At 35.0% G+C, this 27,986-nt stretch overlaps 7 protein-coding genes across 12 annotated transcripts; 3 read left to right on the top strand and 4 right to left on the bottom strand.

The window, feature by feature from the left end:
- Positions 1 to 219: 219 nt before the first annotated feature.
- LOC107420520 (WD40 repeat-containing protein HOS15) lies at positions 220 to 5,258 on the top strand. 2 transcript variants are annotated; one of them, XM_016029508.4, is made up of 14 exons: positions 220 to 418; positions 821 to 966; positions 1,190 to 1,553; positions 2,222 to 2,316; positions 2,408 to 2,454; positions 2,535 to 2,685; positions 2,845 to 2,908; positions 3,062 to 3,220; positions 3,379 to 3,500; positions 3,845 to 3,919; positions 4,066 to 4,119; positions 4,208 to 4,281; positions 4,586 to 4,660; positions 4,899 to 5,258. In XM_016029508.4, the coding sequence occupies exons 1-14, from the start codon at positions 358 to 360 to the stop codon at positions 5,116 to 5,118; spliced, it is 1,707 nt and encodes a 568-aa protein (XP_015884994.1). In that variant the 5' UTR covers positions 220 to 357; the 3' UTR covers positions 5,119 to 5,258. The 2 variants fall into 2 exon arrangements, with proteins under 2 accessions (XP_015884994.1, XP_015884995.1); XM_016029509.4 differs by lacking the exon at positions 220 to 418 and having other exon boundaries at positions 801 to 966; positions 1,182 to 1,553.
- A 356-nt stretch (positions 5,259 to 5,614) lies between these two features.
- LOC107420525 (putative cyclin-A3-1) lies at positions 5,615 to 8,449 on the bottom strand. 2 transcript variants are annotated; one of them, XM_016029514.4, is made up of 8 exons: positions 7,865 to 8,449; positions 7,201 to 7,433; positions 6,992 to 7,100; positions 6,799 to 6,875; positions 6,600 to 6,633; positions 6,365 to 6,514; positions 6,147 to 6,281; positions 5,615 to 6,018 (listed from the first exon to the last, which is right to left on the bottom strand). In XM_016029514.4, exons 1-8 carry the CDS (start codon positions 8,195 to 8,197, stop codon positions 5,947 to 5,949), a joined length of 1,143 nt encoding a protein of 380 aa, XP_015885000.3. In that variant the 5' UTR covers positions 8,198 to 8,449; the 3' UTR covers positions 5,615 to 5,946. The 2 variants fall into 2 exon arrangements, with proteins under 2 accessions (XP_015885000.3, XP_015885001.3); XM_016029515.4 differs by having other exon boundaries at positions 7,025 to 7,100; positions 7,865 to 8,448.
- Positions 8,450 to 9,129: 680 nt separating this feature from the next.
- On the bottom strand, positions 9,130 to 11,930 carry LOC107420530 (putative cyclin-A3-1). The gene is made up of 8 exons (XM_025067146.3): positions 11,394 to 11,930; positions 10,942 to 11,174; positions 10,745 to 10,820; positions 10,531 to 10,641; positions 10,265 to 10,414; positions 10,054 to 10,188; positions 9,614 to 9,963; positions 9,130 to 9,518 (listed from the first exon to the last, which is right to left on the bottom strand). Exons 1-7 carry the CDS (start codon positions 11,706 to 11,708, stop codon positions 9,892 to 9,894), a joined length of 1,092 nt encoding a protein of 363 aa, XP_024922914.3. The 5' UTR covers positions 11,709 to 11,930; the 3' UTR covers positions 9,130 to 9,518; positions 9,614 to 9,891.
- Positions 11,931 to 12,970: 1,040 nt separating this feature from the next.
- On the bottom strand, positions 12,971 to 15,729 carry LOC107420528 (putative cyclin-A3-1). Its single transcript, XM_016029518.4, has 8 exons — positions 15,152 to 15,729; positions 14,831 to 15,063; positions 14,667 to 14,742; positions 14,501 to 14,577; positions 14,350 to 14,383; positions 14,103 to 14,252; positions 13,865 to 13,999; positions 12,971 to 13,760 (listed from the first exon to the last, which is right to left on the bottom strand). The coding sequence occupies exons 1-8, from the start codon at positions 15,482 to 15,484 to the stop codon at positions 13,692 to 13,694; spliced, it is 1,107 nt and encodes a 368-aa protein (XP_015885004.3). The 5' UTR covers positions 15,485 to 15,729; the 3' UTR covers positions 12,971 to 13,691.
- Positions 15,730 to 17,841: 2,112 nt separating this feature from the next.
- On the bottom strand, positions 17,842 to 20,714 carry LOC107420509 (agamous-like MADS-box protein AGL104). Of its 3 annotated transcripts, XM_060817087.1 has the most exons (12): positions 20,460 to 20,711; positions 20,325 to 20,351; positions 20,150 to 20,203; positions 19,941 to 19,956; positions 19,791 to 19,852; positions 19,478 to 19,505; positions 19,314 to 19,375; positions 19,066 to 19,165; positions 18,918 to 18,965; positions 18,573 to 18,715; positions 18,228 to 18,436; positions 17,842 to 18,100 (listed from the first exon to the last, which is right to left on the bottom strand). In XM_060817087.1, exons 1-12 carry the CDS (start codon positions 20,507 to 20,509, stop codon positions 17,973 to 17,975), a joined length of 927 nt encoding a protein of 308 aa, XP_060673070.1. In that variant the 5' UTR covers positions 20,510 to 20,711; the 3' UTR covers positions 17,842 to 17,972. The 3 variants fall into 3 exon arrangements, with proteins under 3 accessions (XP_060673070.1, XP_015884985.3, XP_024930990.3); XM_016029499.4 differs by having other exon boundaries at positions 20,325 to 20,711; XM_025075222.3 differs by lacking the exon at positions 18,918 to 18,965 and having other exon boundaries at positions 20,325 to 20,714.
- A 2,019-nt stretch (positions 20,715 to 22,733) lies between these two features.
- On the top strand, positions 22,734 to 25,240 carry LOC107420506 (E3 ubiquitin-protein ligase APD2). Of its 2 annotated transcripts, none has more exons than XM_016029494.4 (8): positions 22,734 to 22,914; positions 23,003 to 23,229; positions 23,332 to 23,428; positions 23,540 to 23,617; positions 23,933 to 24,153; positions 24,235 to 24,304; positions 24,402 to 24,693; positions 24,788 to 25,240. In XM_016029494.4, the coding sequence occupies exons 1-8, from the start codon at positions 22,821 to 22,823 to the stop codon at positions 24,864 to 24,866; spliced, it is 1,158 nt and encodes a 385-aa protein (XP_015884980.1). In that variant the 5' UTR covers positions 22,734 to 22,820; the 3' UTR covers positions 24,867 to 25,240. The 2 variants fall into 2 exon arrangements, with proteins under 2 accessions (XP_015884980.1, XP_015884981.1); XM_016029495.4 differs by having other exon boundaries at positions 22,760 to 22,918.
- A 133-nt stretch (positions 25,241 to 25,373) lies between these two features.
- Positions 25,374 to 27,797, top strand: LOC107420505 (cytochrome P450 81Q32). Its single transcript, XM_016029493.4, has 2 exons — positions 25,374 to 26,855; positions 26,966 to 27,797. Exons 1-2 carry the CDS (start codon positions 25,950 to 25,952, stop codon positions 27,584 to 27,586), a joined length of 1,527 nt encoding a protein of 508 aa, XP_015884979.1. The 5' UTR covers positions 25,374 to 25,949; the 3' UTR covers positions 27,587 to 27,797.
- The last annotated feature ends 189 nt before the right edge of the window (positions 27,798 to 27,986 follow it).

Below are 27,986 nucleotides of genomic sequence, written 5' to 3' on the forward strand. Positions count from 1 at the left end.
ATCATCGCATTAAAAAGTTTTAATTATAAGTGATAAAAGAGAAAACCAAGATACATGGTGGGCGTAGTAGCTTCTGGCGCCGTCATGCAGGCCCGAGTCAAATTCAAATTCAGCCCATGGAAATAGAAAACTAACAAACATGAGCCCAGAAGGTCTTAGTACATACAGTTGGGGCCCAGTAGAGGCCCTAGAGCAATCAAACTTTTGAAACCATTAAGCAACCCGAGACGCTCCCCGTTATTAGTAAAAGTGGGAGCGCCGGACTTTTCTCACCCGTTTTGGAACAACGGCTAACGTCTCTTTCTCCGTCCAGGTAAAAAGCACACCTGAAGAATTGCTGCCACCACTTGAACGACGATGATCTCCCTCACCTCCATCGAACTCAACTATCTGGTTTTCCGTTATCTCCACGAATCAGGTTTCGCGCTTTGTTCCCCTATTCCTGATAACATATATTTACTAACTGCCCTTATTAGGTATTTTATCTTCAACGGCCAGCTTCGGAAATCAAGTTCCAAAAATAGGAACAAATATCAATAAATAATCCTTTACTTTGGTCTGTGACGCAGTTACAGTAAAATTTCCTAAACTGAAAAGCTGCAACTATTAATTTGCACCTATTACCATTGCATCCTAGGCATTTTTTTATTTTTTATTTATGTGACACAGCGATTGTCTTGCCAAAAGATAGTTGAATATGTTGAAAGGAATAGAAAAAGGGTGAGAAACTGGTTGCTTAAAGTACATAAAAAGAGTGAAGAATTTTTTTTTTTTTTTTTTTTTTTTTTTGGTGGTTATAGGACTTTCCTAAACTATGCAGGATTTACACATTCAGCTTTTGCATTTGGATATGAAGCGGGCATTAATAAGAGCACAATTGATGGTAATTTAGTTCCACCAGGTGCCCTTGTTACATTTGTTCAAAAAGGACTTCAATATCTTGAGCTGGAGGCAAATTTGACCAGTGTAAGTCTTTTTCTTTTCCTGATGTATAGCCCTATCAACACTTTATGCGTTATTGGCCATGTACTTAAAATGAACTATCGTTTTGGTTTTACAAATGCAAAATTGTTCTTTCAAACAATGTATATATATATATATATATATTTTTAAGTTAGATAGCAATTTTTAAGTACATGGGCAAGGTAAAGTCTTCTAGGGAATTGACGTCTGTGTATTAGGTCTCCAGAGTGATGGTGACATGGAAGATGATGATTTCTCGTTTCTACAACCATTGGATCTTATAACAAAAGATGCATGTGAGTTACATAAGATCATAAAGGAAAAAAAGGAGAATCCAAATAAGGATAGGTTTGAAGCAAATGAGAAAAATAATGAGAGTAAGCAGGATAATGAACCAGAGCATGCACAAGAGAGAGAGGAGGAGAAAAAGGAAAGGGAAAATGAACAAGAACATGATAAGGAGATGACTAACAAGGACATAGAGCAGGACACTGTTAAAGACAAGGAATTTCCAAACCCAGATCAAATTGGCATGGAAAACTCTGATGATAAAGTTGTAGGAAAACATGAAGAAATTGGTGATTGTGGAGGTAACTTTCACCTTCTTCTCCCTAATTCTGTTTATGAAAATATGTTATTCCTCATATTGTTATCTTTCTCAACCATTTATCACAGTTGAAATACATGTTATGTGGAAGTTTAGGGTGTGTTTGATTAGGGGGATGGATGATGGAATGAAATTAACTAAGTAATGGATTGGAATAATGATTCCATTCTCTTGTTTGGATGATACTTCCATTCTCTCGTTTGGTTGACATATGAAACTGATGTATTGAATAAATAACCAATTAATTAAGATGTGCAGTTATGGAGTCTAATATGTGTTAAGATACGTGAGAAGAAGTAAAGTAGACAAGGAAAGTAAATGAGAGAGATAATTTTAGGTAAAAAGGGGATGAATTCACTAAGAGCAAAAAGGAGAAATTGGAGATAAACTAATAGAAATTAGAAAAGAGATATAGGGAAGGAAGTTAGATATAGAAAGGTGGGAGAAATTAGATAGAGAAACTAAAGTAATAAAGTAGAGATGGAAAATACCATAATAACCTAATATATCAATAAAGACTTGGGCAGTGATGGTGGTTACTTATTTATGGCAGTTTCTGCAACATTTTCTATTCCGTTGCATGTGTTGTTATGCAATCATGTGAATGCTAGTTTCTCATATGTAATATTTCCAATCGTCTATGTTAAATAGGGCCAGAACCAATGGAAATCTCCACAAGCTCAACTTCTGTGCCTTGTGAAATTCCTAGTTGTGATGTTACAATTCTAGAAGGCCACACTTCAGAGGTTAGGGCATAACCATGCATTCTTCATTTCCTTCGCGTTTTTTGTTGATCATCTTGTGTAGTTCTATGAACTCGTGCACCTACTTGTACAGGTTTTTGCTTGTGCATGGAGCCCATCAGGTTCACTTCTTGCATCCGGGTGAGTATATTGTCCAAGTTTATTTTGAGAATATTTCTGACACCAGAATAAAATAATATTTTAATTTCCATGAAATCTAGATCTGGAGATTCAACTGCCCGAATTTGGACCATAGCAGATGGAACCTGTAGATCTAACATACAAAATGGACCTACAAATGTCGTAGTGCTGAAGCATTTCAAAGGTAGAACTAATGAGAAAAGCAAGGATGTGACAACACTTGATTGGAATGTAAGTGTTTACCCGATAATGTTTTGATGATTTTATGTTCCCATTACTTGTAATGAAAATCTTTCTTGTCAGTTACATTAGATGTCACTTTATATTTACAATCTCAAGATGCTACATACATCCGCTAACCTCTTTCCATCCCTCCATCCCTTCCTCTAGGGTGATGGAACGTTGCTTGCAACTGGTTCTTATGATGGACAAGCAAGGATCTGGAGTAGAGATGGTGAGTTGTTTATGCTACAGTGCTTTTAACATCATTGCAATTGAGGTCCTGTGACTGGTAATGTTGACTGCTTTAGACTATGTTAGCTTTCTTTGGTTCTTTGTTTGAAGAATTTAGCAGTTCATCTTTGTTACTGTTGGAATGTTTAACTAGGGGAATTGAGGAGTACATTGAACAAACATAAAGGCCCAATATTTTCTCTGAAGTGGAACAAGAAGGGTGATTATCTTCTTAGTGGCAGTGTGGATAAAACTGCAATTGTATGGGACATTAAGACCGGGGAATGGAAACAGCAATTTGAATTTCATTCAGGTACCAAGCACTCTGTGTGTCTGCATTTTAAGTTTCAACTTCTAACACAAGATATATCAGTATCTTTGATGTCTGGAAACATCAGTCATATTATTATTTACATTAATTCACATCTACTGGTCATCCTTCTAATGCTGGTTAGCCCAAATGTTTTTCAGCTCCTACTCTGGATGTTGATTGGAGAAACAATGTTTCATTTGCAACTTGCTCCACTGATAATATGATATATGTTTGCAAGGTTGGAGAGAACAGACCAATCAAAACTTTCTCAGGGCATCAAGTACGTCCATTCATTCAGTTGATCAATGGTCTTGTGTGTTCTTAACCTAATTGGCAAGACCTGTGCCTTTGAGTGTGACAGCCCATGCAGATTGTGTTATATGTTCTCTCACATATTTTTCCTCTCTCATCTGCCCTTTTTCCTTTTACCTTGCTAAACTTCTGATCTCTTCCTGCTCTTGTAACCTAAATTGGAAAAAGAAAACCAATTGATGCTTAATGGAGAGAGAGAGAGAGAACCAGAAAGACAACTTTCTGAGAAATCATGATTTGGTGAACTAAATCTTTGCATCGATATTACTGCATGAAATTTTTCTTATCCTTTTTGGAAATTTTTTGTTTCAGGGTGAAGTAAATGCCATTAAATGGGATCCAACTGGTTCACTTTTGGCTTCTTGCTCTGATGATAATACTGCAAAGGTGATTGCATTAAATTTATTATCTGGAATGGCTCCAGGCACCACATATATTCAATGTGTTTTTAGTATAGATAAATTTGGTTCTTTATTTTTCCCTTGCATTTTTTAGCCTCTCTTTTATGAGATTGGAAAATCAATCTTTCACAGATATGGAGTACGAAACAGGACAAGTATTTGCATGATTTGAGGGAACACGTTAAGGTAGTTTTCTTTCATTTTTGTTCCCCTCAAAATATTGTTTTTAATCATTCCCAGAATGTAGATAGTTACAGCTTCATGAAACTTGTAGGAAATATATACTATCCGGTGGAGTCCTACAGGGCCAGGCTCAATTAATCCTAGTCAACAGTTAGTTCTCGCCAGGTAAATGTGTTGCTTCTCTTTCAATTTTGTAGTTGCTTCAATGATTGAAGCCTGATACTGCTTCATGAATTTGGGATTGTTGATGGAACTTACCCCATTTTGTGATTTATTTTTCCACTAAAATACACTTATGTTGAATTCAACCCCTACACTTATGTTCAAGCATCATTACAATTCGACAAACTGACCAATTCTTTTGCTATTTTCTCTCTTTTGTATTTCTTATATACTGTTTTTTCTTTCTTTCTTTTTTTTTTTTTCTTTTTTTTTTTTCGCTTTCTTTTTTGGGTGGGGGGTGGGGCAGTGCTTCGTTTGACTCAACTATAAAGCTGTGGGATGTGGAACAAGGAAGACTTCTCTTCAGCTTTAATGGCCACAGGTAGTAATCCGAAAATACACTTTGCATATCAATTTTTGTGGGATATCATATATCAGCTCAACAAAATACCCTTGAGATTCTGCTAATAACCATGATAAGGCTTTTTTCCACTACTGGACGCGTGGTATTGAAGCTGGAGATAAAATTATTCCGCTGCATAATTAGCGTGTATCCATTATTATTTACGGTTATGATCATGCTGACATGTATTTATTTATTTATTTTTCACAATACCCAGGGATCCTGTATACTCAGTTGCCTTCAGTCCTAATGGTGAGTATTTAGCAAGCGGATCTATGGATAAATGCATGCACATATGGTCTCTGAAAGAAGGCAAAATTGTAAAAACATATACCGGAAATGGTGGGATTTTTGAAGTTTGTTGGAACAAGGAAGGTGATAAGGTCGCCGCTTGTTTTGCTAACAACATAGTTTGTGTCGTGGATTGTCGGATGTAGAGCTTGAAGTAATCCAATATTTTTCAGTTGGGACTAGTTTTTAAATTCATTCAAGATCTTTTTTAATTATTTTTATTTTTCTTGTAAAACACAATTTCTATTAATATAATCGGGGCATTATACGATATAATTCTAATTTATACATTGACTGCATTATGGATTATGGATGATCATATGTTTGAAACCTAAAGCGGACTAGTTTGGACAGATCGCTAATTACAATTGCTAAGAGACTCTTTTCTTTAATGGCCCAATCGTCATTAGACCTACATGTCTACCATCTTTAATCATCATCAACCGGCAATTTTGAATTTTGTTGACGACAGACCTTAAAAGTATATTTTTTAATAATAATAATAATAATAAGAGTAAAATATTAAGATGTACATTTTGTATGTTCTAACTTTTTGGCATACCTCAAGACAAAACTAAACAGTTATTTTTTTGAAGGTTAGAATGTTGATGGTATACATACATCCAATATTCCAATCAGACAGACTCCAAAACGGTTTTTTCCTTTCGTTTTTGGTAAATGACTTCAAAATGGATTGGTGCCTGCATAGGAGGCCAAAACCGGAAGAAAAGAAACAAGGATTACAAGGCAAAGAAGTTCCTAGGAAGATCTAAGAGCCTATTTTTAATTAGTGTGCAATTCCTGTTAATACTTTACGCGTGTCTAAAAATAACATTGACATAATAACAAGCTTTACAGCCAAAAAGATAAAAGAAAAGCTTGTACGCTCTCGGAAGACTTTACATTCCAAATGAGAAGCAGCTAAGTTAGTAATCCCAACCCATTCTTGAGAACCAAAATCAGAATGTGACCGATCATTCTCTAAAATCTTCAAAATAATAAGCTGGTATCTCTGGAGGAGAAGGCATAGTTGCCACACATTTGAACTGTTTCATAAAGAACAAAAGTAATTGAATCAGATTACTCTTTCCATAATGCAGGAATTAAAACAAATACAGGTGAAAAAATTGGGTTTTCCTTAATTTAGGTAGTTAAAATACTTAAAAGTAAGTACCTTATGCTGTTTGTATTTCTCTCTGACAGCTTGCAAAGACCCTCCTCTTCTACTTAGATGTAAGTCGTGAATAATAAGAATGCACTCCCTTAAATCAGCTGGTCTGTATCTTGAATACTGTTGCAGCAGAGATGTCTGATAAAAGCCACTAATTTAGAAACTTATTTGTAGATGCATAATTAATTATATAAATTAAGATCCAATAAACAAGCTCATACCCATGGATGTATTTTTGGCCTAGTCATAAATCTTGCAAGAAAGATGACTGATGCCGCAACCAGAGAAGGTAGGAATTTGATACAGTTATAGTCTAACAAACTTAGCTCTGCAAGGTAAGAACCTAGGAATTCTAACTGCAGGTTTGGACTCTGTACAAAGCACAAAGAAATAATTTAGTTTATAGAAAATATCCCATATTTAAGAGATCCAAATAAGAAAAGAACAATAGTTTACTTTGTGATTCTCTTGAGCAAGTCTAGTGAACCTCCTGAAAACCACAATGGGAAGAACAATAGCAGTCAATCCAATTTATTATCAAATCTACATTCACAAAAAGAATAAATAAATAAATTATGATGAAGTTCAGTACATATATAATGCACTTCATCCAGAAGGACCGAAAAGGAAAAGAAATGGATATCATGATACTTGCCTTAGAAATGTCTTGACAGTAGGATTTCCCAATTCAAACTTAAAGGAGTTGAGTAAATCAGCTTCCATCTTCACTACCTTAACAATCATTAAAAAATAAAATAACAAATAAAAAAATGTCTTAAATGAAAAGAGCAAGAATAGTAGTACTAGTGCAAATACGGATAACCAATTCAATATAATAGAAAAATCACCTCCTTCTTAGTATATTTTTTTTCGGTAAATACCTCCTTCTTAGTATATGTGTTGTCTGTTATATTACAAAAATCTTCCACATGTGGAGGGCTGATTTCTTCATACTTCCTGCTTATCAAGACAAATAAATAATTATTAGACAAACCAAACAATTAAGGATTTCCATATACAATCTCAAAACAGATAAAGGACTTAAAGATGGGCTCACCAGGCAATAAGCATTGAAGAAACACCAAGTAACTGAAGCTTTTTTCGACTGAGAGCATTCAGAGAAAGGAATCTATCGACATAGGAGATGGAGAGGTAAAGAGTGTCAGAAAGAAGCTCATATTCTTCAGCAAAATGCACCAGCCAGTCTACAAGTATTCCCCTCATATTAGGAGTAATATCCTTCTGAACCTTCTCAATATAATCAGGTAAAGGTCTTCTATTTGGGTCCACCTGAATATTAACCGCTCTTCAGAATTAGCCCCATTGATCCAAACCACACTTAAACCCATTCTATATAATGGTTTCATATAAAAGATAAAGCCATAGTGCCTAAGTTCGTTTTATCTTAAAAATCATTTCTTTTGAGGTTATTAGTGCCCAAAATTCAAATGTGAAAAAAAATCCATTCTGAAAAAGATAGTTACTAAATACAAACCAGAATGACCCCCAGAATCGATTGTGAAATCAAACGCATAACTTAGTGACACCGAGAAACTCCTAAATATGCTCCCTTACTAAATACGAACCAGAATGACCCCCAGAATCGATGGTGAAATCAAACACATAACTAAGTGACACCGAGAAACTCCTAAATATGCTCCCTTGTAACTATCTTACCCATTTCCAACATCAAACAAAACAAGCAGAATAGACACCGTTACCTCCAGCTGGTGAAGATAGGCATAAACATCAGAAACGTAAGGCCCACATATTTGCGGGTCATCGGACTTGGTATCTTTGTCCTGCTTCGACGTCGTCAGGGTTTTGGTCATGGGCAATGCTTTCTGGGCTCTGGTTTTGGTTCCACATTTTTGCTTCTGGGGCACAACCCCAGAACTCTGATTCTGATTCGGGTGGGAGGGAGGGTTAGAAAGGTTCTGGAGCTCCCCGAGAACGGCGCGTTTCTTGGTGGGAACATGAGACTCGGCCATGGAGGCGGCGGCCTTCCTCTTCGCCGCCCGAGACACACGCATGGAGTTCTCTTTGTCGTCCATGGTGGAGGCACCTTACTCAGGAGTCAGGAGTCGGGACTCAACCAAATGGTTTCGACGTCGGAGTTGAGAAGAGGAGGGCAAGCTTGGTTTTGGGACGAAAAGGCGAAGGACTTTGAACAATTAGGAAAGTGAAAAGAAAAAGAGAGCGCCATTTAATATTCAAAAAAAGGAAGTTTTTCACATATATTTTGTTTTTTAAGATTTATTTTCTCATGTATTTTAAAACCATACTGCTGAGTTTCTGAGAATTTATTTCTTCACAACATAATGGAAAAAAAAATTTTTTAAATGTGATGATATTTAGAATTAGCATTTTATGTTAAATCCTAGTATAACACGAACTAGCTGTAATTTTTGCACGGACATTATTTTCCCAATTAGAAATATACTGTTACTAAATAATCATAATTCTTTTTTTTTTAACATGGGCTACTAGTCTATCTTTGTGCATGTGAATTCATTTTCCAATTCACTGTAACCAATAATTGTTGATGAATATATAATACATCATTAAATAAGTTACAATCAATTTCACAAACTTCAGCGATTAAAACACAGTTCAGATTGATAATTATTTTAACATCTCCTTAATTCTGTAACTGCAAGTTATTATACATTTTATTAGTGCTCTAATTACAGATGACACTTTTTATTGACAAACGAAAGAGCAATGGTCCAACGCAGAGCACATATCTTGATACCCCGATATTTTACATGTTGATGTTTTAACACCAACTTGAAATTGTACCTTCATTTTTCAAATGAACCGCTCTTCGACCTATAATTTGTCAAAGCTAGAAGACGGCAAATATGGCCGATTGGCACTATGAGCGCAAGGCTGGTTTCTTGACTAATTTGATTTGTGAAATTGCGATGCAGATCGTAGGAAACTACTCATTTATTACATATAGCACACAATTTCAACAAATTGATTTAAGCAAATTATGTTGATTATAGATATCATTATAAAGATGGATATACAACGACAGAAACCCAGATTTTCATCCCCATTTACACTTCATGAATTGATTTCGCCTTTCGTTACTCAATCGGGAAAAAAATAAAATAAAATAAAATATCAGCCCAACCGACAAATATACAATGGTACTCTACTACTAAAGTTTATTATACGTTTCCAGTATGCAAAGGGCATTTCTACTGCAACGGAACATCTGTAAAAAGAAATAATGAATTACAAACATTTACAGATGGACCATAAATCAGGTTTTAAGGTGGGATCTCCATAATAACCCTCATCAGTTAATCTCCAAGCGAAAAGGTAGCAACATACGCTGAATCTCTTGCATACAATATCACAGACCTGCATTGCATATTATTCAGGTTAAGAAATACCAACCATAATTACTAAAGGGTATGGAAGCCACAAGCCAAAAACAATGCCACTCTGTTACTCACCTGCCGTAAAGTAGCCGGTGGAACTTTTCAAGAAAGGTCTCGAGCTAAAGCTGCAAGGACATTCACATCCTCACCAAAAGCAACTTACCAAACACTTCATGCTTTATATCCAAGAGACTGCATTTTACATAGTTGGCTTACTGCGTGGAAATGCAAGACATTCTTTCTTGAGTTGACAATAATAGATTCCACGTAAATTGGAGGCATCGCACAACCAGATGGACCGATCCATTTCATTCGAAGACAGAAAACCTAGATCCTATACGCCAATCTAACTTTTATTCTTTAACTCCTTCAAAACAAAAACCTGGTATCTCTGGAGGAGAAGGCATATTGGCCACTGATTTGAACTGTATCAATAAAGATTTATTAAAAATCGGAGTTCCCTTTCACCAATTTAAGAGGTCAATACAATAACAAGAAAGATTTAGTATAAATACCTTACGATGCCTGTATTTCTCTCTTATAGCTTGTAAAGACCCTCCTCTCCTGCTCAGGTACAAGTCGTGTATGGCAAGGACACATTCTTTCAAATCAGATGCCTTATACCCACAACATTCTTGCAGGATTCGACACTGAAATATGTTTGGAACTTAGAAGCTGTTTCCATAGGCAAACAAATATATTAATTGTAAATCAACAAATTCTTACCCAAGGATGCATCTTTGGATGGATCAAAAATCTTGCCAGAAAAACAACAGATGCAGCTACCAAAGATGGCAAGAATTTTACACACTTATAATCCAATAAACTTAGATCTGCAAGGTAGCAACACAAGAACTCAAACTGCGCATTGGGAACCTGTACAAGGCACAGAACAACCAATCAACCAGTAACCAAAAAGTTCAGCATCACACACTCATATATTATGTGCAAACTGGCATGTCTAACATATAAAGAGATATAATATAACTTACATTGTAAAGCTGAAGGGAAACATCAGTGAATTGCCTTAAAAACATCTGCACTGTAGGATTGCCCATCTCAAATTTGAGGGTCTTGAGTATATCAGCTTCCATCTTGACTACCTTTAAAACAATAACAGAGGTACTCTTAATGACCACAATACCAATCAAGTTTCAGAAATTTGAAAATGACGGTAAGATATTATATTAAAAGGAAAATATATACCTCATCTTTCGTGTACGTTTGATCTGTCATGTTACAAAAATCTACCACATTCGGAGGAGAAATCTCTTCATACTTCCTATTCATCATAATAACAAAAGATCCAAAACTAATTAAAAAGACAATAATCGTACCAAACCCCCATTATTTTATAAAATCAATATCATATTAAAACAGCTTCGTCAAATTTGGAGACTTACGAGGCAATTAGCATTGAGGAAACACCCAATAACTGAAGGCTTTTTCTACTGAGAACATTCATGGACAGGAATCTATCAATGTAAGAAATGGATAGATGAAGAGTAATAGAAAGAAGCTTGTACTCTTCGGCGACCTCCACCAACCAATCGACAAGAACCCCTCGCATATTAGCATTCACATCTTTTTGAATCTTCTCCATATAATCAGGCAACGGTCTTCTCTTTGGATCCGCCTGAAAGGAAAGCCATCGCTTAGTATTAACACCCAAATCTAGATAAATACAAAACCACTAAATCTAGGCTAACAATAATTGTGCTTTATTTAGAATTTCCTATAAGATAAGCTAACCAGAACGATACCCAATATACATTGCCCCAAAAAATTGATAAATTAAATTCTACCCTCGCAATTTACGACAAGTAAACCAAACACTCAACGAAGGCCCTCTTACCTCCATCTTGAGAAGATACTGATATATGTCGGAAGCATAAGGCACACAAAATTGCGGATCGTCGTCGTTGGCAAAAACCTCTTGCGTAGTCAACGGTTTGTTGACCTCCGGCTTGGTTTTACATTTCCGTTTGTGAGGCGCAAACCCAGGAGTGTGGTTTTGGTCAACATTATTAAGATTGGTAACATCTCCCAGAACCAAACGCTTACCAAACAGCTGCAATTCAACAGCCATGGCGGCTGCGGCCCGCTTCTTCGCCGCTGCGCGCGTAATGCGGACGGACTTTTCCTGTTCGGCCATGGCGATAGACTCCATCTCTCTCCCTTTGGTTTTTACCCGCAAACGAAAGTGGAAAGTATTGGGTTGAGAGAGAGAGAGAGAGAGAGGAGGAAAATAAGCAGAGGTAGTGAGTGTGAGAGTGGGTTGCAGGGGATTGATTTTGTAGGGAGAGAGAAGGAGAGGGGGGGGGTAGAGTTTGAGAATTGAGAACCAAAAGAGAGAGCGCCATTTTGAGTTAATTGAAAAGTTTTATGGGATTGGCGCTAAATAATTTCTGAATTTTTATATCACAACCAGTTTTTAGACTTTGGAGCGTTTTATGTTTTTCGGAGCCTTTGACTTTTGTAATCAAACTCTTTTCAGGTTTTTTCTGTTTGAAATCATATTTGGTGTTTGGGCAAAATCTGTTCCCGGTCTTCCCAGCCAACTTGCAAAGCAATTGGCGCCCCAATTTTTAGCTACTACGCCCGGTTTTTAACTTTTTCTTTTTATTTATTTATTTATTTCCAATTATAACTCATGTGGCTTACTGTGTGTTACAAGGCTGGACTGCGTGTGGTTCTTTTTTTTTTTTTTCTTTTGTTTTTAATTAGAGTGCATGTGCTATTATCTTATTTTATTATATCTTATGTAAAAAAAATATTTGAAGAATCGAAAAGATAATTTTAAGGGTACCTGTTATATTTTCCTTTAAACTTATATATATATTAGATTAGGATTAGAAATTTAAATTTGGATAATTATTTAATAAAATAATAATTTTTATCACTGGCAATAAGGATTTCTTTTAAATTATTAATTTTAATTTTTTTCGGTTGAAATGTATTATGTCATCTTGAAGTATTTCATAACTTTCTTTCTTGTTGAGATTGATATGAATTAATATTCTGCTATGACAATTTTACCCCAGTTTATAGTACAAGGGTGTGCACCTATTGCTGTTAAACTTGAACCTTTTCACATAAATCATACTACTTCAAAGCCGTTTTGATTCTTTTATTTCTTAAATTTTTTCACATGCTGTTTGTCTTTAAAGCATATCTTGCGTAACAAATTATTCTCATACTGTGTAAAACAATACACTGAAAAATGCTAGTTATTTTATGTATTAATAACCTATAGAAAATTGTAATTCATTATTTTAACTAAACGACAAACTTTTATCTGTATATAATTTTTGAAAAAATAAAAACTAAACGTTAACTATTTTTATTGACAAATTTAATAGCCATATGGTACGATCCAACTGGAAGAATCTAATGATGGAAGAAACATAAAGTCGGAGCCGAAGAATCCAATGTTTTAATCAAATAATGTATTAAATTCAAAATGCAACTTTTACATGATGCTCAAGAATGTGAGCTTATACTTTAGATGCTTATTGATCTGACAACAATGCATAAAATGCTTCAAAATTACAGCGAGTATATATAACCTAGCTGCTTGGTTTATATGCGCATCTCTCACCTTCATGCAACCGCATTTTAGATTCCTTTTCACTCTCACGATCTAATAATCAGAGATCAGATCCGATTAAGCTTGATCATCTGTCTAACAAATCCTAAAATGACTTGGCCTATTTACATTAAAGATCTCCAATGATATAAGCTACAAGCACCACACATCATCCATTATATTTTTTTGCTGGTAATCCATACAAGTGAGAGACAAAAATAGACAGAAGAATGGCAAGTGAGTAAAAGATTAATTAGCCAAAACCCATCTCAAGGCAAGATTACAAATAAAGCACCAGGCAAAAGCCAATCATCTGTCAGGATGTCTAATGTTGGAATAAGGTCAATTGCCAGTTCCAACCAAATAATCATTATACCAAAGTCACCAACCCTTGCAGTTATATGCTCACTTTTGGGATTGTTTCCTTTCCAATGTTCCGGTCTGATTTCCAAAATATGTTGAACTGCAATGTAAGTGTGGTATTGATAAAGGATTCTATCAGGGGAAGCTTTTTTTTTTTTTTTTTTTTTTTTTTTGAAGGTACAGATGCAGATCTAATAATCTCTAATTAACATCATCAAAATAGGAAGGTGGGATCTCCGGAGGGGAAGGCATGGTTGAAACACATTTGAACTGTTTCCATAAAAAAGATATAAATTCCCATTAGATACAAAAAACCATCTCCTCAGAACATTATTAAAATAAATATGATGAAAAGAGGCAAAATGTAGGTATACCTTATGATGCTTGTACTTTTCTCTTAGAGCATGCAAAGATCCGCCTCTTCTACTTAAATACAAATCATGCATTGTAAGAACACATTCCTTCAAATCATCTGGTTTATATCCCGAATACTTTTTCAGCGTTGAACACTGAAATGCAAACAACTTGAGTTACTTCTTATCCTAGACAAATAAACAGTCTTAACATTTATACATTTAACAAGAAGTTTCTGATTTATGAATTCTGTCTTACCCAAGGGTGCATCTTTGGATGGAGAATAAATTTAGCCAGAAACACAACCGAAGCAGCCACCAAAGAAGGCAAAAATTTGACACAGCTGTAATCCAGCAAACTAAGTTCCGCAAGGTAGTAACCCAAAAACTCTAACTGTAAATTGGTAGTCTGGACAATGCACAAAACAATGCAGGAGCATTTCAGTAACAGAGGCCTCCATTATTATAATATTCAAACTAGACAAACAGATGTAGAACGCCCTTACCTTGTGATTCTCTTTAGCAACATTAGTGAATCTCCTGCAAAAACAACATTGAAAAAAAGAAACTAAAAGTGAATACAAACGGTTTTGCTTTGCTAATACTTAAAAAGATAATCAGCTATTACTAAAAAGGAAATTAGTCCATAGTCCTAACCTTAGAAATGTGAGTAGCGTAGGATTTCCCATTTCAAAATTCAGGGACTTGAGTATATCAGCCTCCATTTTTACTACCTAAGCAGACACCGCCAGTGGTACTTTAAGTGAAAGAAGAAATCAACAACGAAACCAATACAATGTGAAAATGGAAAGGAGGGAAGTACCTCTTCTTTTGTATATGTATTATCCGTGATGTAACAAAATTCTTCGACATGTGGAGGGCTAATCTCTTCGTACTTCCTGCTCAATCAAAAAAACAAATAAGGAATCCAGGAATGAAAACATGCTAAAATCAACAATAGGAGGTTTCAAAGGTCTGGAGGCTTACGAAGCAATAAGCATTGAGGAAACACCAAGTAATTGAAGTCTCTGTCTATTGACAGTGCTCAGAGATAAAAATCGATCAATATATGAAACTGAAAGATAGAGAGTGTCTGAACCAAGTTTGTATTCTTCAGCAACCTCTACCAACCAATCAACCAATATCCCTCTCATATTAGCAGTAACATCTTTCTGAACCTTGTCAAGGTAGTTTGGCAGCGGTCTTCTCTTCGGTTCCATCTGAAGAAAAGCATACGTTAGCACAACCCAACAAATAATAAAATTCTTATGAATTGGTACCAGACCAATAACAGACATTTCCCATTACCTCCATTTTGTGAAGATACTCATAGATGTCCGAAGCATAAGGTCCGCACATTTGCGGATCATATGACGACGTCGCATTGATATCGGCATACTCCGTTTTCACATTTGGGGCAGAGGTCGTCTTAGTGGTCACGGCCTTCTTGAGCTGCTTGGTCTTGGTTATGCGTTTGGGCTTTAAATCCACCGCAACAATGGCATTGGCCATATTAGGAAGTTCGCCCAAGACCACTCTCTTCTTATTGGCCGATTGCTCGTCGACCAGGGCAGCTGCAGCGGCCCTTTTCTTAGCTGCCCGAGTGACGGGCGGGCACATTTCGTTCTCGGCCATTGACATGGTGGCAACACCCTCTTTCGCCCTCTGTTGTGTATTCAATAAAGAAATGGAGAGGGCGAGAGACAAAGAGGGAGAGATGGACTGCGTTCTGGGAGAGAGAGAGAGAGAGAGAGAGAGAGTGAGGTGTGAGAGATTTGTAGTGTGATGAAGGCAGCGAGAGAAAATTGGGGGGAGAAACTCAAAACTTCAAAAAAAGCATTGGAAAGCGCCATTTTGTTTCCACGGTTGCGCGCTTCATAGGAGACTCGTGTTTTTCTTTTATTTTCAAGTTTTAGATTTTGACTGGCGTCTTCCCTTTTTTGAGTTCAAATTTTGAAAATTTTGAGGTTTTATTGGATGCCTTGCGCTTACTACTTCCCGGTCCGACCCAAAATGTTATTTGTTACTCGGCGGGCAAACTATATTTTACTTTCTCTTTATATATTTTTAATCCATATGCCCCCGGCGCCCCACCTCTCTAGCATTTTTTTTTTTTTTTTAATATTCGTACACAAATTTTTATTTTATTTTTTTTTTTTTTTTTGTTGAACAAGTACACAATTGTTAGTCAGTTAACCCGATACAATAAAAATATAAAAATCTATTAGACAGGGAACCTTCCAAATAATCATCGTGACTTGAGTACATACGTTAACTGCGTCCAATGTGACTATAGGCCTTATATTTCTAAAGTTATAGCACTTAGCTTGTATTATAAGAATAACTCATATATCGTTATCTTTTTTTTATTATTATTGTTATTGCTATTATTATTATTATCTTTTTTTTTTTTTAATAAGTGTTATTGGAAAAATAAGATTGATAAAGTTATATGATTTTTCTTTTATCGTTAAAATTAAAAAAAAAACAATTAACCAAAATTCTTTTATATTTTCAAATATATCTCATTCATGATGAAATGGGTTATATTTTCAGTGGTTAAGTATTTTTATCTATGTCCATAAACATATGAGTTCGAATCACATCCGATATAAGAAAATTAGAGTAATTTGTAAATTAGGTAACATGTTAAAAAAAATAAATAAATACATCTCATTCATATTATATTACATAGTTAAAAGTATTTACAATGGAAATATGGAATCCTATCCATGTGCATAGATTTTTTTTTTTTCTATTTATATATAATGGAAATGGATATTACATCGCTATAAATTTAAGATTTAGAATTAGTATAAATGGCAATTGTTAACTAAGTTGTTATAAAATGACATGTGCTTAAAAGTTAATAGTATGAATATTTATACATGTGACATAAATGTACAACGTATATATATATATTAAAAAGTTATTAATTAATTTTATATTTTTACAAAATGACTTTAGAAAAATATAATATGTAATAGAATTTTTAGAAGTAGATGTTTATGTTTACTATACTTAAACCATATCAACTTTACTTTCCTTCATTGTCATTCGTACACATTATTTTTTTAGAGCAATTAAAAAAAAAAAACATATTTTTTCATACAATTTGTTAATTTTCATAATCTATATTTCCATTTCCATTATAGATGTTCTTTATCTCTCATGAAAACTAAGGAATTTCACTGGAACACATGTAGAAAATATTTTTGAAAAAAAAAAGTACTCTACTTCTGATATGGTTTACATAGTAAATATTCCCTAATTTAGAGTTGAGTATTGTTATTTAATAAAGTAAGAGATTTCGCAATTAGATAGTTTCATGCTTCTGCCCTATGTAAAGTAACTCCTCCCTTTTCGTAAATTAATGTATTATCATCTTCATGCCCAAACAGCTACACAGAGATTACACTTTGCATCGATATGGATCGTACAAGCAGCTTTACCATAAATAACTTCAACTATGATGAGGAACTTGCTAACCTTTTTATTAGTTTTATCCAAAAAAATATCAAAATTGAAATTATAAATTAACTTGTTAATATAGTCATGGACAATCACGTGATTTTCTTTTGTCAATATTTTACTAATTATTTAAAAGTGTCATATTTCATAGCAAAGGAATTTTTTGTCACAATTTGCTACCAATGATAAAATCTTATATCATTTTAAAAACTTTTAAACCAATAAAAAAATCTTATATTATCTTACAAAATATTATCAAATATTATCAGAAAAGCATTCATTTTAATTTTTTTTATTATTATTATTTTAAAATATGTGACAGAAAATTCAGATTTTACTTCATACTATCACATTAATTAAATATTATACAAAAAATCAATACACGTAAATATATGAATTGTATATATATTTTAGGCAAAAAAAAAAAACTAAAAAGTCACAAGTTCTTTGTGGCCCATACACATGCTACCGCTTTCTATTCATGAATAATGAATCAGTGTGAACTGTTATCATAACAGTCAAGTAAATAAACTGAAATCTGCTGCTATAGTTCTTAAATTTAAACTGTCAAAAAATTCATGATCCATTTCACACATACTCAGCAATAATATGGCTTTCTATTAGAATCATAAAATTAAAGTCTCCCATAAATATAAGATCATGTATGATGTTGACGATGATCGGGGGCCAAGATGGTTGATGGCGTATACTGAGACATGTAGAATTCATGGAATACTGATCGTCCCTCAGGCTCAGGTTGTGCAACTGGAAATTCGGAACCATCCCCTGAACACGTTTTTATCAGCAACCATTGTATTTCGTAACAGTGAATTGAATATATATATATATATATATACATACGAACAAAAATGAAATGGTTTTTGAATTAATTAACGAAGTGACAGTTAGTTACTTGTATCAATAGTTCTGGAAAAGAACTCAGCCCAGGGTGGCAGATTTACATCAACAATCTGTGCCAATTCATCAGGACGTTGTGGATTATTATTATTGTCGTCCTCCAAATTAATTCTCGGTCTAATTTGATCATCAACGTTGATCATATTTTGTCCATCAAGTGTTGCTGCTGGAGGTAGCATTTCAACCCCACGTTGCGGCTCATCTCTGGTAATTTTATTTTAGTAAAAATTAATGGAAACAAAAATATATTCTTTTATTATTATTTTTTATATAGGAATTATAAATCATTCTAATTTTTTCCAAGCTAAAAAGAATCTTTTGCTAAGTTTGGCCAACTCACCTCAGGGGAAGAAGCCCATTTGCGTCCAGAAAATTCAGAATTTGAACTTGTGGATCTCTTTGTGGAAGCCAGTCTAGAATGTTGTGCGAACTCGCTGCAACAAGTTTCTCTATGTTTGCAGTCTCTGGAGTTAGTAGATGTACCTATTTACATTGAAAATTTAAAATATTCTACTTTAGATTTTCTAATACCGGAATAAATCTTGCACTTTAATTAGCTATACCGTCTTATGTTCTAAAGTAGCCAAAGTATTAATCCTTCTGCATACATTTTCCTTATAATTGATTTTGGTTACTTTTCATAGGAAATTAATATGGTTAGTCAGGAAGATCATCTTAACAATACCTGATTGGTTAACTGAGCTCCGCCGGAATTATAATTCTCTAAAACTTGCTGCCCCAAATAACAAATACCGTGATCATTACCTAATTAAACTTTAGAATCATTAAATAAAAATGTATATAGAAGTTTGGTAATTAGTATAATTAATTACCTTGCGCATACGAACACGTCTCAGCGTCTCCTCAAGGATTTGCTCCCGGTATTCCGCATCACTCAAGGTTGTGATTTCGGAGGGATCACCTTCAAATATCCTGCAAAATGCAAATAGTATAAATAATAAATGGGTCATTCTATATTGTAATTTGACTTCCATCTTCAAGCATAGAGTGAATTATGTAAATATATATATATGCGGATTATATATTTAATTATACAAGATAGGCCGTGACAAAAGCTTACTTTAGTCGATTTTCCATTTCTTCCAATTGTGACTTACAGCAAAGGATTTCTTGTTGAATCTCCTGTAATGTAAAACATGTAAAAATTAATTTAATTTTATGAAGAAGATGAAGTTGATAATCAATTTTACTTGACGACGAAAACAGTTCCCATGCATAAAGTACCTCGAGCTGAGAATCGGTACTCATTGGGCTGCAGTACATGACAGCATTAAATATATACAGTGTGTTAGCTGGTTAGTATTAAAAACAAGTCCCATCTAGCAGTAAAATTTAACAGCTTCAAACATCAATACTTTTAGGCTAAAGCCAACAGAAAAAAGCTACAATTATGAATCACATAAAAATATCAAAATAATTTCACACACCAAGGGGCTTATGAAAAGAACCAAAAAAAAATATATCTATATATATATATATATAAATAAATAAAATAATAAAATAAAGGAAGAAGAAGAAGAAGAAGAAAAAGCAGAACCTGGGTGTTTGATATGTTTGATCACCTTCACTTCTTAACTTGCCAAGTGCCCTTTGGAGAAACTGCAAATCAGCGAAATATCTTAACTAATATTTTAGAAAAAGGAAAAAATTAACAAGAGGGAAAGTGTTAGCTCACCGAAAGTCCTACCTCTTGATTATGGAGTCTTTATGATTGCATAGAAAGTTGACAAAGACGACCGTGGTGCCAAAAGGAAAGGAAGCAGATCATTAATTATAGTAGAAAGATGTCACTTACAGGATCAGACCAACATAACAAAAGTTAAAGATTCTCAAAACCATAATCTTGAAAGTTAAAGTTCCTAAAAACCATAATCTTTCTTAGTTCTTAGTTCTTACCGTCCTCGCTCATTCTCAGGAAGGTTTACATATCTTGCCAGAATCTCTTCGATGCTTCAAACAACAAAAATATGTCACAACTTATATGCTTTTGGTAATATCTCATATATATAAAATAATAATGGTATCAGTAGATTTTAATGTTTTAAGCTGGTGCATAACTAATTTAGCAGACCTTTTGTTGCCGGAGAAGAGACTGACTCTACCAGATGGCGAAAACATGATTAGAGCTACATCAACATCACATAGAACAGAGAGTTCATAGGCTTTTTTGATAAGCCCATTTCTTCTTTTCGAGAAAGTGACTTGCCTATTAGTTGTATTCTCAATCCTCTTGATTTGGAGCTTCACTCTTCCCATTTCTTAATTCCTTTTCAAGGAAAGACTTCGATCTTTCAATTTCTTTTTTTTGTTTTGATTTGGGAAACCTACCTGATTTGAAATCTAAAAAATGATCCGAAAGCTATCACTCTCAATAAGATACCTCAACAGAAGCCTCACATAGATACTATATTTGTGATATCCTAATGGATTATATTAAGATTTGTTGAAAAATAGAAAAAAAAAAAAAGAAAAAAAAGGAAAAAAAGGAGAGATAGGAAGGAGAAAGGTAGATAATTAATTGTCATTGTTAGGCCATTTCAAAGAAGATGACGATAGCAGGGAGATAGCGGTGTAAAGGCCAAGGCTACGTAGGGAATTGGAAGAGTTTTGATTTATTTTTTTTTTATTCCTAAATTATTTTGGACGCACACAAGGACAAATCTTGTAATAAAAGTGTAATTTAAAATTTGTGAAATTAAAATTTCAAAGGAAATATTGTAATAAAAGTGTAAAACATTCAAATTTCTTCAAGTAATTAAAAAAGAATAATGAAATATTGGATTAAACGGTTACACTGATCACAAAACGTGCTCATTATGTCTAGAACCTTCTTTTGACGAAAATACTGGATTACCATGTATCATCGACACAAAGGTGAAAACAAAGTTCAAGGGTACTTGGGTAATTATATGTTTATTTATTTATTTTGAAAGATAAAGTGGGATCCAAGGAGGGTTAATAACCGGGTCCTGGGGAAGAAGAGCAAGGTGTTTTTGTTTGGCAATAATGGCACCCGTGGCTTTCGGTGTAAACGACGAGGACGATGCTCTGCCACCCACAACTCTCTCTCAGCATGCAATGGCTATGTGTCATTGTTTTCATGTTTTCGTCGAATTTCTGAATCAGCTCTCACTCCCACGTCGACTCCTTTCCCAAGTGGGGCCCCCTAAACTCGCCGTTGTCCCACCAACTCAAACTACAAATTTCTATTGCAAATTCGTCACTTACTGAAAAAGAAAAATCATAAATTTGGGCCAATAAACTAGCCGACAATAATAATAGAATTATAATATGTGAACTAAGAAAAGGATATTCATTGCCTCTACAATAAACCGATATAAATAATCAAAACATAAAATGATCTATATAGCCCCTTTATATGAATAAAAACAAAATCTACATTTCCTTTTCATTAGGAGGGGGCAGTGGGAACGGTCTATGACCGTATGAGAATTTCCTACTCACAAGCATTTATTCACATGACAACATTATTATCCATGTCAATTTAAAACAAATAAAAAAACAAATTATTATTATTTATTTTCTACAGGAAAAACACATTATAGAGAGCGTGGTCAGTAGAAGCTACAGCATGAAATAAAATGGGTCCATTGTGGCCCAATATGTGAGGAATCCCACGAATTTATTACCGGGCTCGTCATATGGGGCTCACTGCAGTAAATTGGGTCCATAAGGGCCTATAAACGCAGTAAATACTGGGCTTAAGAATCAGATCACGAACGGAAAACCCGAACCACGAACAACAGCAAAACCGAGCGGTGACCGACACCATTCTCACCTTCATCTGAAGCTAACACAAAGAATCTTCAAGATGTAAAACCAAACGGTCCAAGACATGTAACCATAATAATGATTTTTTCATTTATATATATATATAAGATAATAATGCAAGGCTTAATGTTCTGTTGTAACTATTGTGTAATACTATTTTGCAATTTTTCATTTTATTTTATTTTCATCGTGAAATATCTTTTGCAATTGTTAGACATATGTTAATACAAAGATCATACATATTTTTATGGATTTCAGAAACTTTTGTCTCCATTATTGATTTTGTCCAGAGTCAGTTTATGACCCAAAATTCTGTGAATTACGTTTGGTATTTACACTTTCTATCCCTCAATTCCCAACTCACGTTTAGAGGAAATTTGACCCCTACCCACGTGACAGGAATTATAAAATTTGGTTAGGTACAAGTCATTAATTAGTTAATTCTTTTTTCATTTATTTATTTTTTTTACGAAACATTAATTAGTTATTCCTGTATATATGACTATAAGGTAAAGGCAGTAGCCAGCTTCCCGTATAATAAACCACTGGTAAGAATAACTGACACCTAACATTCAAAAACTTTGCCATTCAATTACCCGCCAATCACTTTTTGAACGGTTAGTTGAACTAGTAGAAAATGCATGACCAAACAAACTCTCGACAAAAACCTACTGGTCTTCTTATTCTTTCTTCTTCTCCATTAGACAAGTAGTAGCTTTTGTCAATTGCCTGTCTCTCTCCGTTATCTCCATTTCTTCCCTAGGAGTCAGCAGTCATGTTTCGACCGGTTTGGACCACTCACAGACATTCTCACCGGTGGCAAGAGGCTTGGGCTCGCCTCCTAGCACCTCTGACCCTTTGGATATGTGGCATGTAATTTTTTTCATCTTTCTATGCCAATTTCTGTTTAGCTGACCCTTCAATCTCAACCAAATCGTTCTGCTTTCATCTTTGCAGTTTCGGTGGCTATCCGATATGGGTATTATGGAGACTGTCGAATGGTGATTGGACCCAGCTCCTCTCGTTTGGTCACGGCAAGTTCTGTTTTTGTACAACAAGTTCAGGTCACAGATATTGATAGGAAAGGGGTTTTTCTTTACTCGTTCTCTGAAAAACCTGAATTGAGCTCCGAAACAAATTGGAGTTCCTCCAACTACTTGATAATCGGATCGTACAGCCGTAAGGTAGCAAATAAAAATGAATAATATTTCCATAGATTTATAAATGTTAGCTTCCGAAGTTCGATGTTTTTTGTATTTATAAAGATTGAGATATTCTTTTTGTAGGGATTTTCCTTTTGGTTAAACAAGGGTTCGAGGATAAAGTTGAGATTAGAAGCTCAGACTAAAACATTGAATCAAATTGAAATTGTTACGATCAAAGGTAATTTTAAGTAAGGAATTCCTTTCATCCTTTTTCGTAAGAATGTTCCCTATTTGCTCTGTCTTGAAAAGGATATCATACTCATGTTGCTCAAAAATCATGTTTCTACAGGAGAAAAAAGGTTTGAAACATTGCTGCCAAAATTGACAACTTCTACAAACACCCTCGTGCCCAATGAACCAATAAACGGTAACCAATCTATTTTTCATGATTGTTATAAGACAAATCAGTTTATAAATTTTATGAAATATTTCCCAAAATATTGTATATTGCCGCCTGGCTTTCTGGCCTAGTAATATAGGGACATGTGTGTGAAATCCATTTGATAAAACATTGTGGTTCAAACAACAAAATAATCAAGAAACCGAAACTTATAATAGGAAGCCAAACTAGAAGCTGTGAATGAATCTAATTGGTTTCTTAGGATGATGAAGTAGTAAATTAGGAAGCAATTTATAATCCTGGATATTTGGTTGAATGAATCCAAAGCATGTTTTTGCTCAGGTAAGGAAGCTGAATTTATTATTGAGGAAGATGACAAATATTACCTTGACATCATTAACACAAATTCCAGAAGCATAATTATGACGCTGAATCTAAATGTTTCTTCAAAGATGTACGACATTTCAAAAGCCAACGACAAGTGCTCAACAAGAACTGGTTCATGCCAGCTTAGGCTTCTTTTCCCCAGTACTCACTATGTAATACTAACCACACCAAACAATGTAAGTCCTTAACTAGGCCAAGCAACTTTCTTATGAGATGGTTAATAGATTGCTCAAACATAACCAGAAAACTACTTGCAGGGGGATCTTGGTGGGTGGTACCTTGAACTTTCTTTTGTGGCTCGTGTGGTGACCTATATTGCAATTTTAGGTACAATACTAGAAACAAAACCCCATTTTCTTGCTGCTTCCACTCTTTCACAATACTTGTAACCCCATTTCTGGCATCATTTGTGTGTCATTTACAGGGTTTATTACCATAATCATACTTATAATTATAAAATACCTTGGAACCTGTGATGCCGAGAATACTACTACAGACACCGCAGTAGAGGAAATTAATGAGACTCATCCTATATTGCCAGAGAAGCCAAGTAGATACACATATGGAACAGTTGAAGATGATGAAGAATCTGTAGCTTCTAGCTCTTCAGAGGAGTTATATGATGCAAAATTATGTGTAATTTGTTATGACGATCAGCGCAACTGCTTTTTTGTTCCCTGTGGCCACTGTGCCACCTGCTATGATTGTGCCCAGAGGTACAATATTATGAAAGAACTCTATATTATCTTCAACTTAACAAAAATATTGGAGATGGTTAAGCATTAGGATATGCATTCTTTTTTCTTTCAGGATCATGGAAGGGGAGAGCAAGGTGTGCCCGATATGTCGCAGGCTCATTCACAAAGTGAGAAGATTGTTTAGCTCATGAGCTAAAAAATTGGGATTATGATTTTTTTTTTTTTTCTTTTGTGATTATTATAAATACAAAGGGATGGTCTTTTATGATGTGGAGAGAGAAGAATATTTCATCTGTAGCTATAATGAATGAGTCCCATTGAACTCATGCTAAAGTCCACAGTCTAATTTGCTCAATATGCTAGCTAGATGAATTTTCTTTCATGGATGTAGTTGAATAGAAGCAAGGGAAGCAACTATGGCCTGAATTATTCATCCTAGAGCAATTGAGTATGCAGAAATTCTCTGTTCAAGGAATTCCACAATAGCCTGAATTACTTTGTTATGCCTTGTACACCTTTTTCTAGAAGTTATATTGAATTTTCTCTGTCATCACTTTTGTAAGTCTCAGTCACCACTCACCAGATAACTTGTACAAACTTCAACAATAGTGACTTTCTTTTGCCTTTTTGCTTAAAAGTAACTTCCTTTAATTTAGCGGACTTTTCAACATGGACATACTGGTTTGTAGGAAGTCACTTCCAAGGGATTGAAGAATTCATTTTAGAAAATACTTTTTGCTTAAGCTGATAAGACAAACAAATAAAATCATGAATTCCATTTATTTATTCATGCTGACATGCTGTTGCTATGTTCATACTGTAGAGAAGCACTTAAAAATTGGAATTGGTAAAATCCTCCAACCCACCAAGGACAAAAGTATCACAATCATGGGATGGCTGCCATTTATGTCGACAGCATCTAATAATAACGATCCTATCACTTTCAATATATTTAGTAGTATTTACATATATAAAATACTATATCTTTTTATTTATTTATTATTTTTTTCTCTGGCTGGCCTAGGCCCAAGCGAAGGTTAATAAATCAATGTACTTGGCTGAAAATTGTCACATTACATTCGGTTTCTACTACCTGTAGATTTTCAGCATCAGCATCTAAATATGTGACTTGGCTGGATTGATTTTTGGAATCATTGCGGCTGTCTTGTTTAAAAACCACAACTAGTTGGTATACCGGTATATATTTCATCGATTGTAACTCAATGGCATATTAAACAAGGTTCCAGATTATTTCCAGACACTATCCATATTCCATGGATTCATCATTCTACTACTGCATTTTGCTCTCATTATTCCTTTATTTCATGAAAAAGCGTTGGCACAAAACTAAAAGAAGGCTACCTCCAAGCCCTGCTTTGTCTCTGCCAATTATTGGGCATCTATGCCTCTTGAAGAAGCCTCTCCACCGAACATTCGCCAAACTATCAGACCAATATGGTCCAATTTTATACATCCATTTTGGCTCTCGCCCTGTCGTCGTTGTATCTTCTCCTTCTGCAGCAGAGGAATGCTTCACGAAGAACGACATCACCTTTGCGAACCGTCCTATGCTGCTTGCTGGAAAACACCTTGGATATAACTTTACCACCCTGGTCTGGGCCTCTTATGGCCCGCACTGGCGCAACTTGAGGCGCATAGCTAACCTTGAGATTTTGTCATCTAACCGACTTCAGATGTTCTATGGGATTCGCAGGTTTGAGCTCAGGTCGTTGATTCGCCAGCTTTTTAATAAAGGTTGCCAAGGTGGTGAATTTCAGAGAGTTGATATGAAGCGTGCGTTTTTTGAGCTAACTCTTAACGTGATGATGAAGATGATTGGTGGAAAGCGTTATTATGGAGAAGATATGGCCGAAATTGAGGAAGCTAGACAGTTCAAAGAGATTGTGACAGAGACATTTGAATTGAGTGGGGCTACCAATATTGGAGACTTTTTGCCGCTTATGAACTTTGTGGGAGCAAGTGACCTCGAGAAAAGGTTGGTGGTATTGCAGAGAAAAAGGGACCAATTCATGCAAGATTTGATTGAAGAACATAGGAAACTGCGGAGAGATTGTTCTGCTTCCGAAGAGAAAAGCAAAACCATGATCGATGTTTTGCTATCGCTGCAAGAAACTGACCCTGAATATTACACCGATGAAATTATAAGAGGCATGGTACTGGTAGGTTAAAATTAATGAATGGACTGTCTTTCCAAATCCAATTAATGTAATAAAATATCATTATCATGTTGTTATTGATAGATCAATGAAAAGAATTGCAAAATCTCCAGGTGATGCTGTCTGCAGGGACAGATACCTCGAGTAGTACCATGGAATGGGCACTATCCCTTTTACTCAACAATCCAAATGCTCTTTTGAAAGCATGGGCTGAAATTGATGCACAGGTTGGGCAAAGCAGACTAATTGAAGAATCAGACCTCGCCAAACTTCCCTATCTACGGTGCATCATATATGAGACCCTCAGAATGTATCCGGTCACCCCACTCTTGGTCCCGCACGAGTCATCAGAGGATTGCACGGTGGGAGGATTTTCTGTTCCAAATGGCACAATGTTATTGGTGAATATATGGGCCATACAAAATGATCTCAAGCTGTGGGAAGAGCCTGAACAATTTAGGCCCGAGAGGTTCCAAGGTTTGCAAGGAGGGAGAGATGGGTTCACGTTTTGGCCATTTGGGTCAGGGAGGAGAGGTTGTCCTGGGGAAGGTCTGGCTATGCAGATGGTTGGATTGGCTTTGGGATTACTCATTCAGTGCTTTGAATGGGAGAGAACAAGTGAGGATATGGTGGACATGACTGAAGGGACTGGTCTAACCATGCCTAAAGCTCAGCCCTTAATGGGGAAGTGTAGACCACGTTCAATAATGGTTAACATCCTTTCTCGACTCTAATGCCCACTGCAATGTAGTTGGTAATTTGATTATAGATGCCATTCGCAATGTAGCTGTTGTGCTTTCAATTGAAGTCAAATAGATAAAATAAAAAATAATAATAATAAAAAAGAGAAATACTTTTTAATTACTTTGATGCTTTTTTTGTGGCGAATTACTTTAAGGCTTTATTACCACTACTTTATGTCTACTGACTGTATCTTCATCCAAAGTGCAGGATTTTTATTTTTGCTTTTTTATTACCTAAAAAGTTCAAGTCTTATTTGTTTATTTATTATTATCTTTTTGAAGTAGGAGAATTCCCACTTAAATTCCTTTAAGAAACTTACACAAAACCGAAAAGTCAAGCACGTACCATCATAGTCCTGGATTCCAATGCGACATTTTAATGGCGTTATGA

Source organism: Ziziphus jujuba, chromosome 5 (assembly GCF_031755915.1).
Source record: "Ziziphus jujuba cultivar Dongzao chromosome 5, ASM3175591v1".
NCBI classification, from domain to species: Eukaryota; Viridiplantae; Streptophyta; class Magnoliopsida; order Rosales; family Rhamnaceae; genus Ziziphus; species Ziziphus jujuba.

What these genes read in the sequence shown, in the direction of transcription:
- LOC107420520 (XM_016029508.4), top strand. Translation starts at nt 358, where the DNA reads ATGATCTCCCTCACCTCCATCGAACTCAACTATCTGGTTTTCCGTTAT. An exon ending in GGTTCACTTCTTGCATCCGG is followed by an intron (nt 2,455 to 2,534) that starts GTGAGTATATTG and finishes CATGAAATCTAG; the next exon opens with ATCTGGAGATTCAACTGCCC. An exon ending in CAACAGTTAGTTCTCGCCAG is followed by an intron (nt 4,282 to 4,585) that starts GTAAATGTGTTG and finishes GGGGTGGGGCAG; the next exon opens with TGCTTCGTTTGACTCAACTA.
- LOC107420525 (XM_016029514.4), bottom strand. Translation starts at nt 8,197, where the DNA reads ATGGACGACAAAGAGAACTCCATGCGTGTGTCTCGGGCGGCGAAGAGG. An exon ending in TCTTCAATGCTTATTGCCTG is followed by an intron (nt 7,101 to 7,200) that starts GTGAGCCCATCT and finishes CTTGATAAGCAG; the next exon opens with GAAGTATGAAGAAATCAGCC. An exon ending in AAAAATATACTAAGAAGGAG is followed by an intron (nt 6,876 to 6,991) that starts GTGATTTTTCTA and finishes ATGATTGTTAAG; the next exon opens with GTAGTGAAGATGGAAGCTGA.
- LOC107420530 (XM_025067146.3), bottom strand. Translation starts at nt 11,708, where the DNA reads ATGGAGTCTATCGCCATGGCCGAACAGGAAAAGTCCGTCCGCATTACG. An exon ending in TCCTCAATGCTAATTGCCTC is followed by an intron (nt 10,821 to 10,941) that starts GTAAGTCTCCAA and finishes TATGATGAATAG; the next exon opens with GAAGTATGAAGAGATTTCTC. An exon ending in AGAAATACAGGCATCGTAAG is followed by an intron (nt 9,964 to 10,053) that starts GTATTTATACTA and finishes TTATTGATACAG; the next exon opens with TTCAAATCAGTGGCCAATAT.
- LOC107420528 (XM_016029518.4), bottom strand. Translation starts at nt 15,484, where the DNA reads ATGTCAATGGCCGAGAACGAAATGTGCCCGCCCGTCACTCGGGCAGCT. An exon ending in ACGCTACTCACATTTCTAAG is followed by an intron (nt 14,384 to 14,500) that starts GTTAGGACTATG and finishes TTGTTTTTGCAG; the next exon opens with GAGATTCACTAATGTTGCTA. An exon ending in TTGCTAAAGAGAATCACAAG is followed by an intron (nt 14,253 to 14,349) that starts GTAAGGGCGTTC and finishes TGCATTGTCCAG; the next exon opens with ACTACCAATTTACAGTTAGA.
- LOC107420509 (XM_016029499.4), bottom strand. Translation starts at nt 20,509, where the DNA reads ATGGGAAGAGTGAAGCTCCAAATCAAGAGGATTGAGAATACAACTAAT. An exon ending in GAGCTCAGTTAACCAATCAG is followed by an intron (nt 18,716 to 18,917) that starts GTATTGTTAAGA and finishes CAATGTAAATAG; the next exon opens with GTACATCTACTAACTCCAGA. An exon ending in TTCCAGAACTATTGATACAA is followed by an intron (nt 18,101 to 18,227) that starts GTAACTAACTGT and finishes AAACGTGTTCAG; the next exon opens with GGGATGGTTCCGAATTTCCA.
- LOC107420506 (XM_016029494.4), top strand. Translation starts at nt 22,821, where the DNA reads ATGTTTCGACCGGTTTGGACCACTCACAGACATTCTCACCGGTGGCAA. An exon ending in TCGGATCGTACAGCCGTAAG is followed by an intron (nt 23,230 to 23,331) that starts GTAGCAAATAAA and finishes TTCTTTTTGTAG; the next exon opens with GGATTTTCCTTTTGGTTAAA. An exon ending in TACTAACCACACCAAACAAT is followed by an intron (nt 24,154 to 24,234) that starts GTAAGTCCTTAA and finishes AACTACTTGCAG; the next exon opens with GGGGATCTTGGTGGGTGGTA.
- LOC107420505 (XM_016029493.4), top strand. Translation starts at nt 25,950, where the DNA reads ATGGATTCATCATTCTACTACTGCATTTTGCTCTCATTATTCCTTTAT. An exon ending in TTATAAGAGGCATGGTACTG is followed by an intron (nt 26,856 to 26,965) that starts GTAGGTTAAAAT and finishes CAAAATCTCCAG; the next exon opens with GTGATGCTGTCTGCAGGGAC.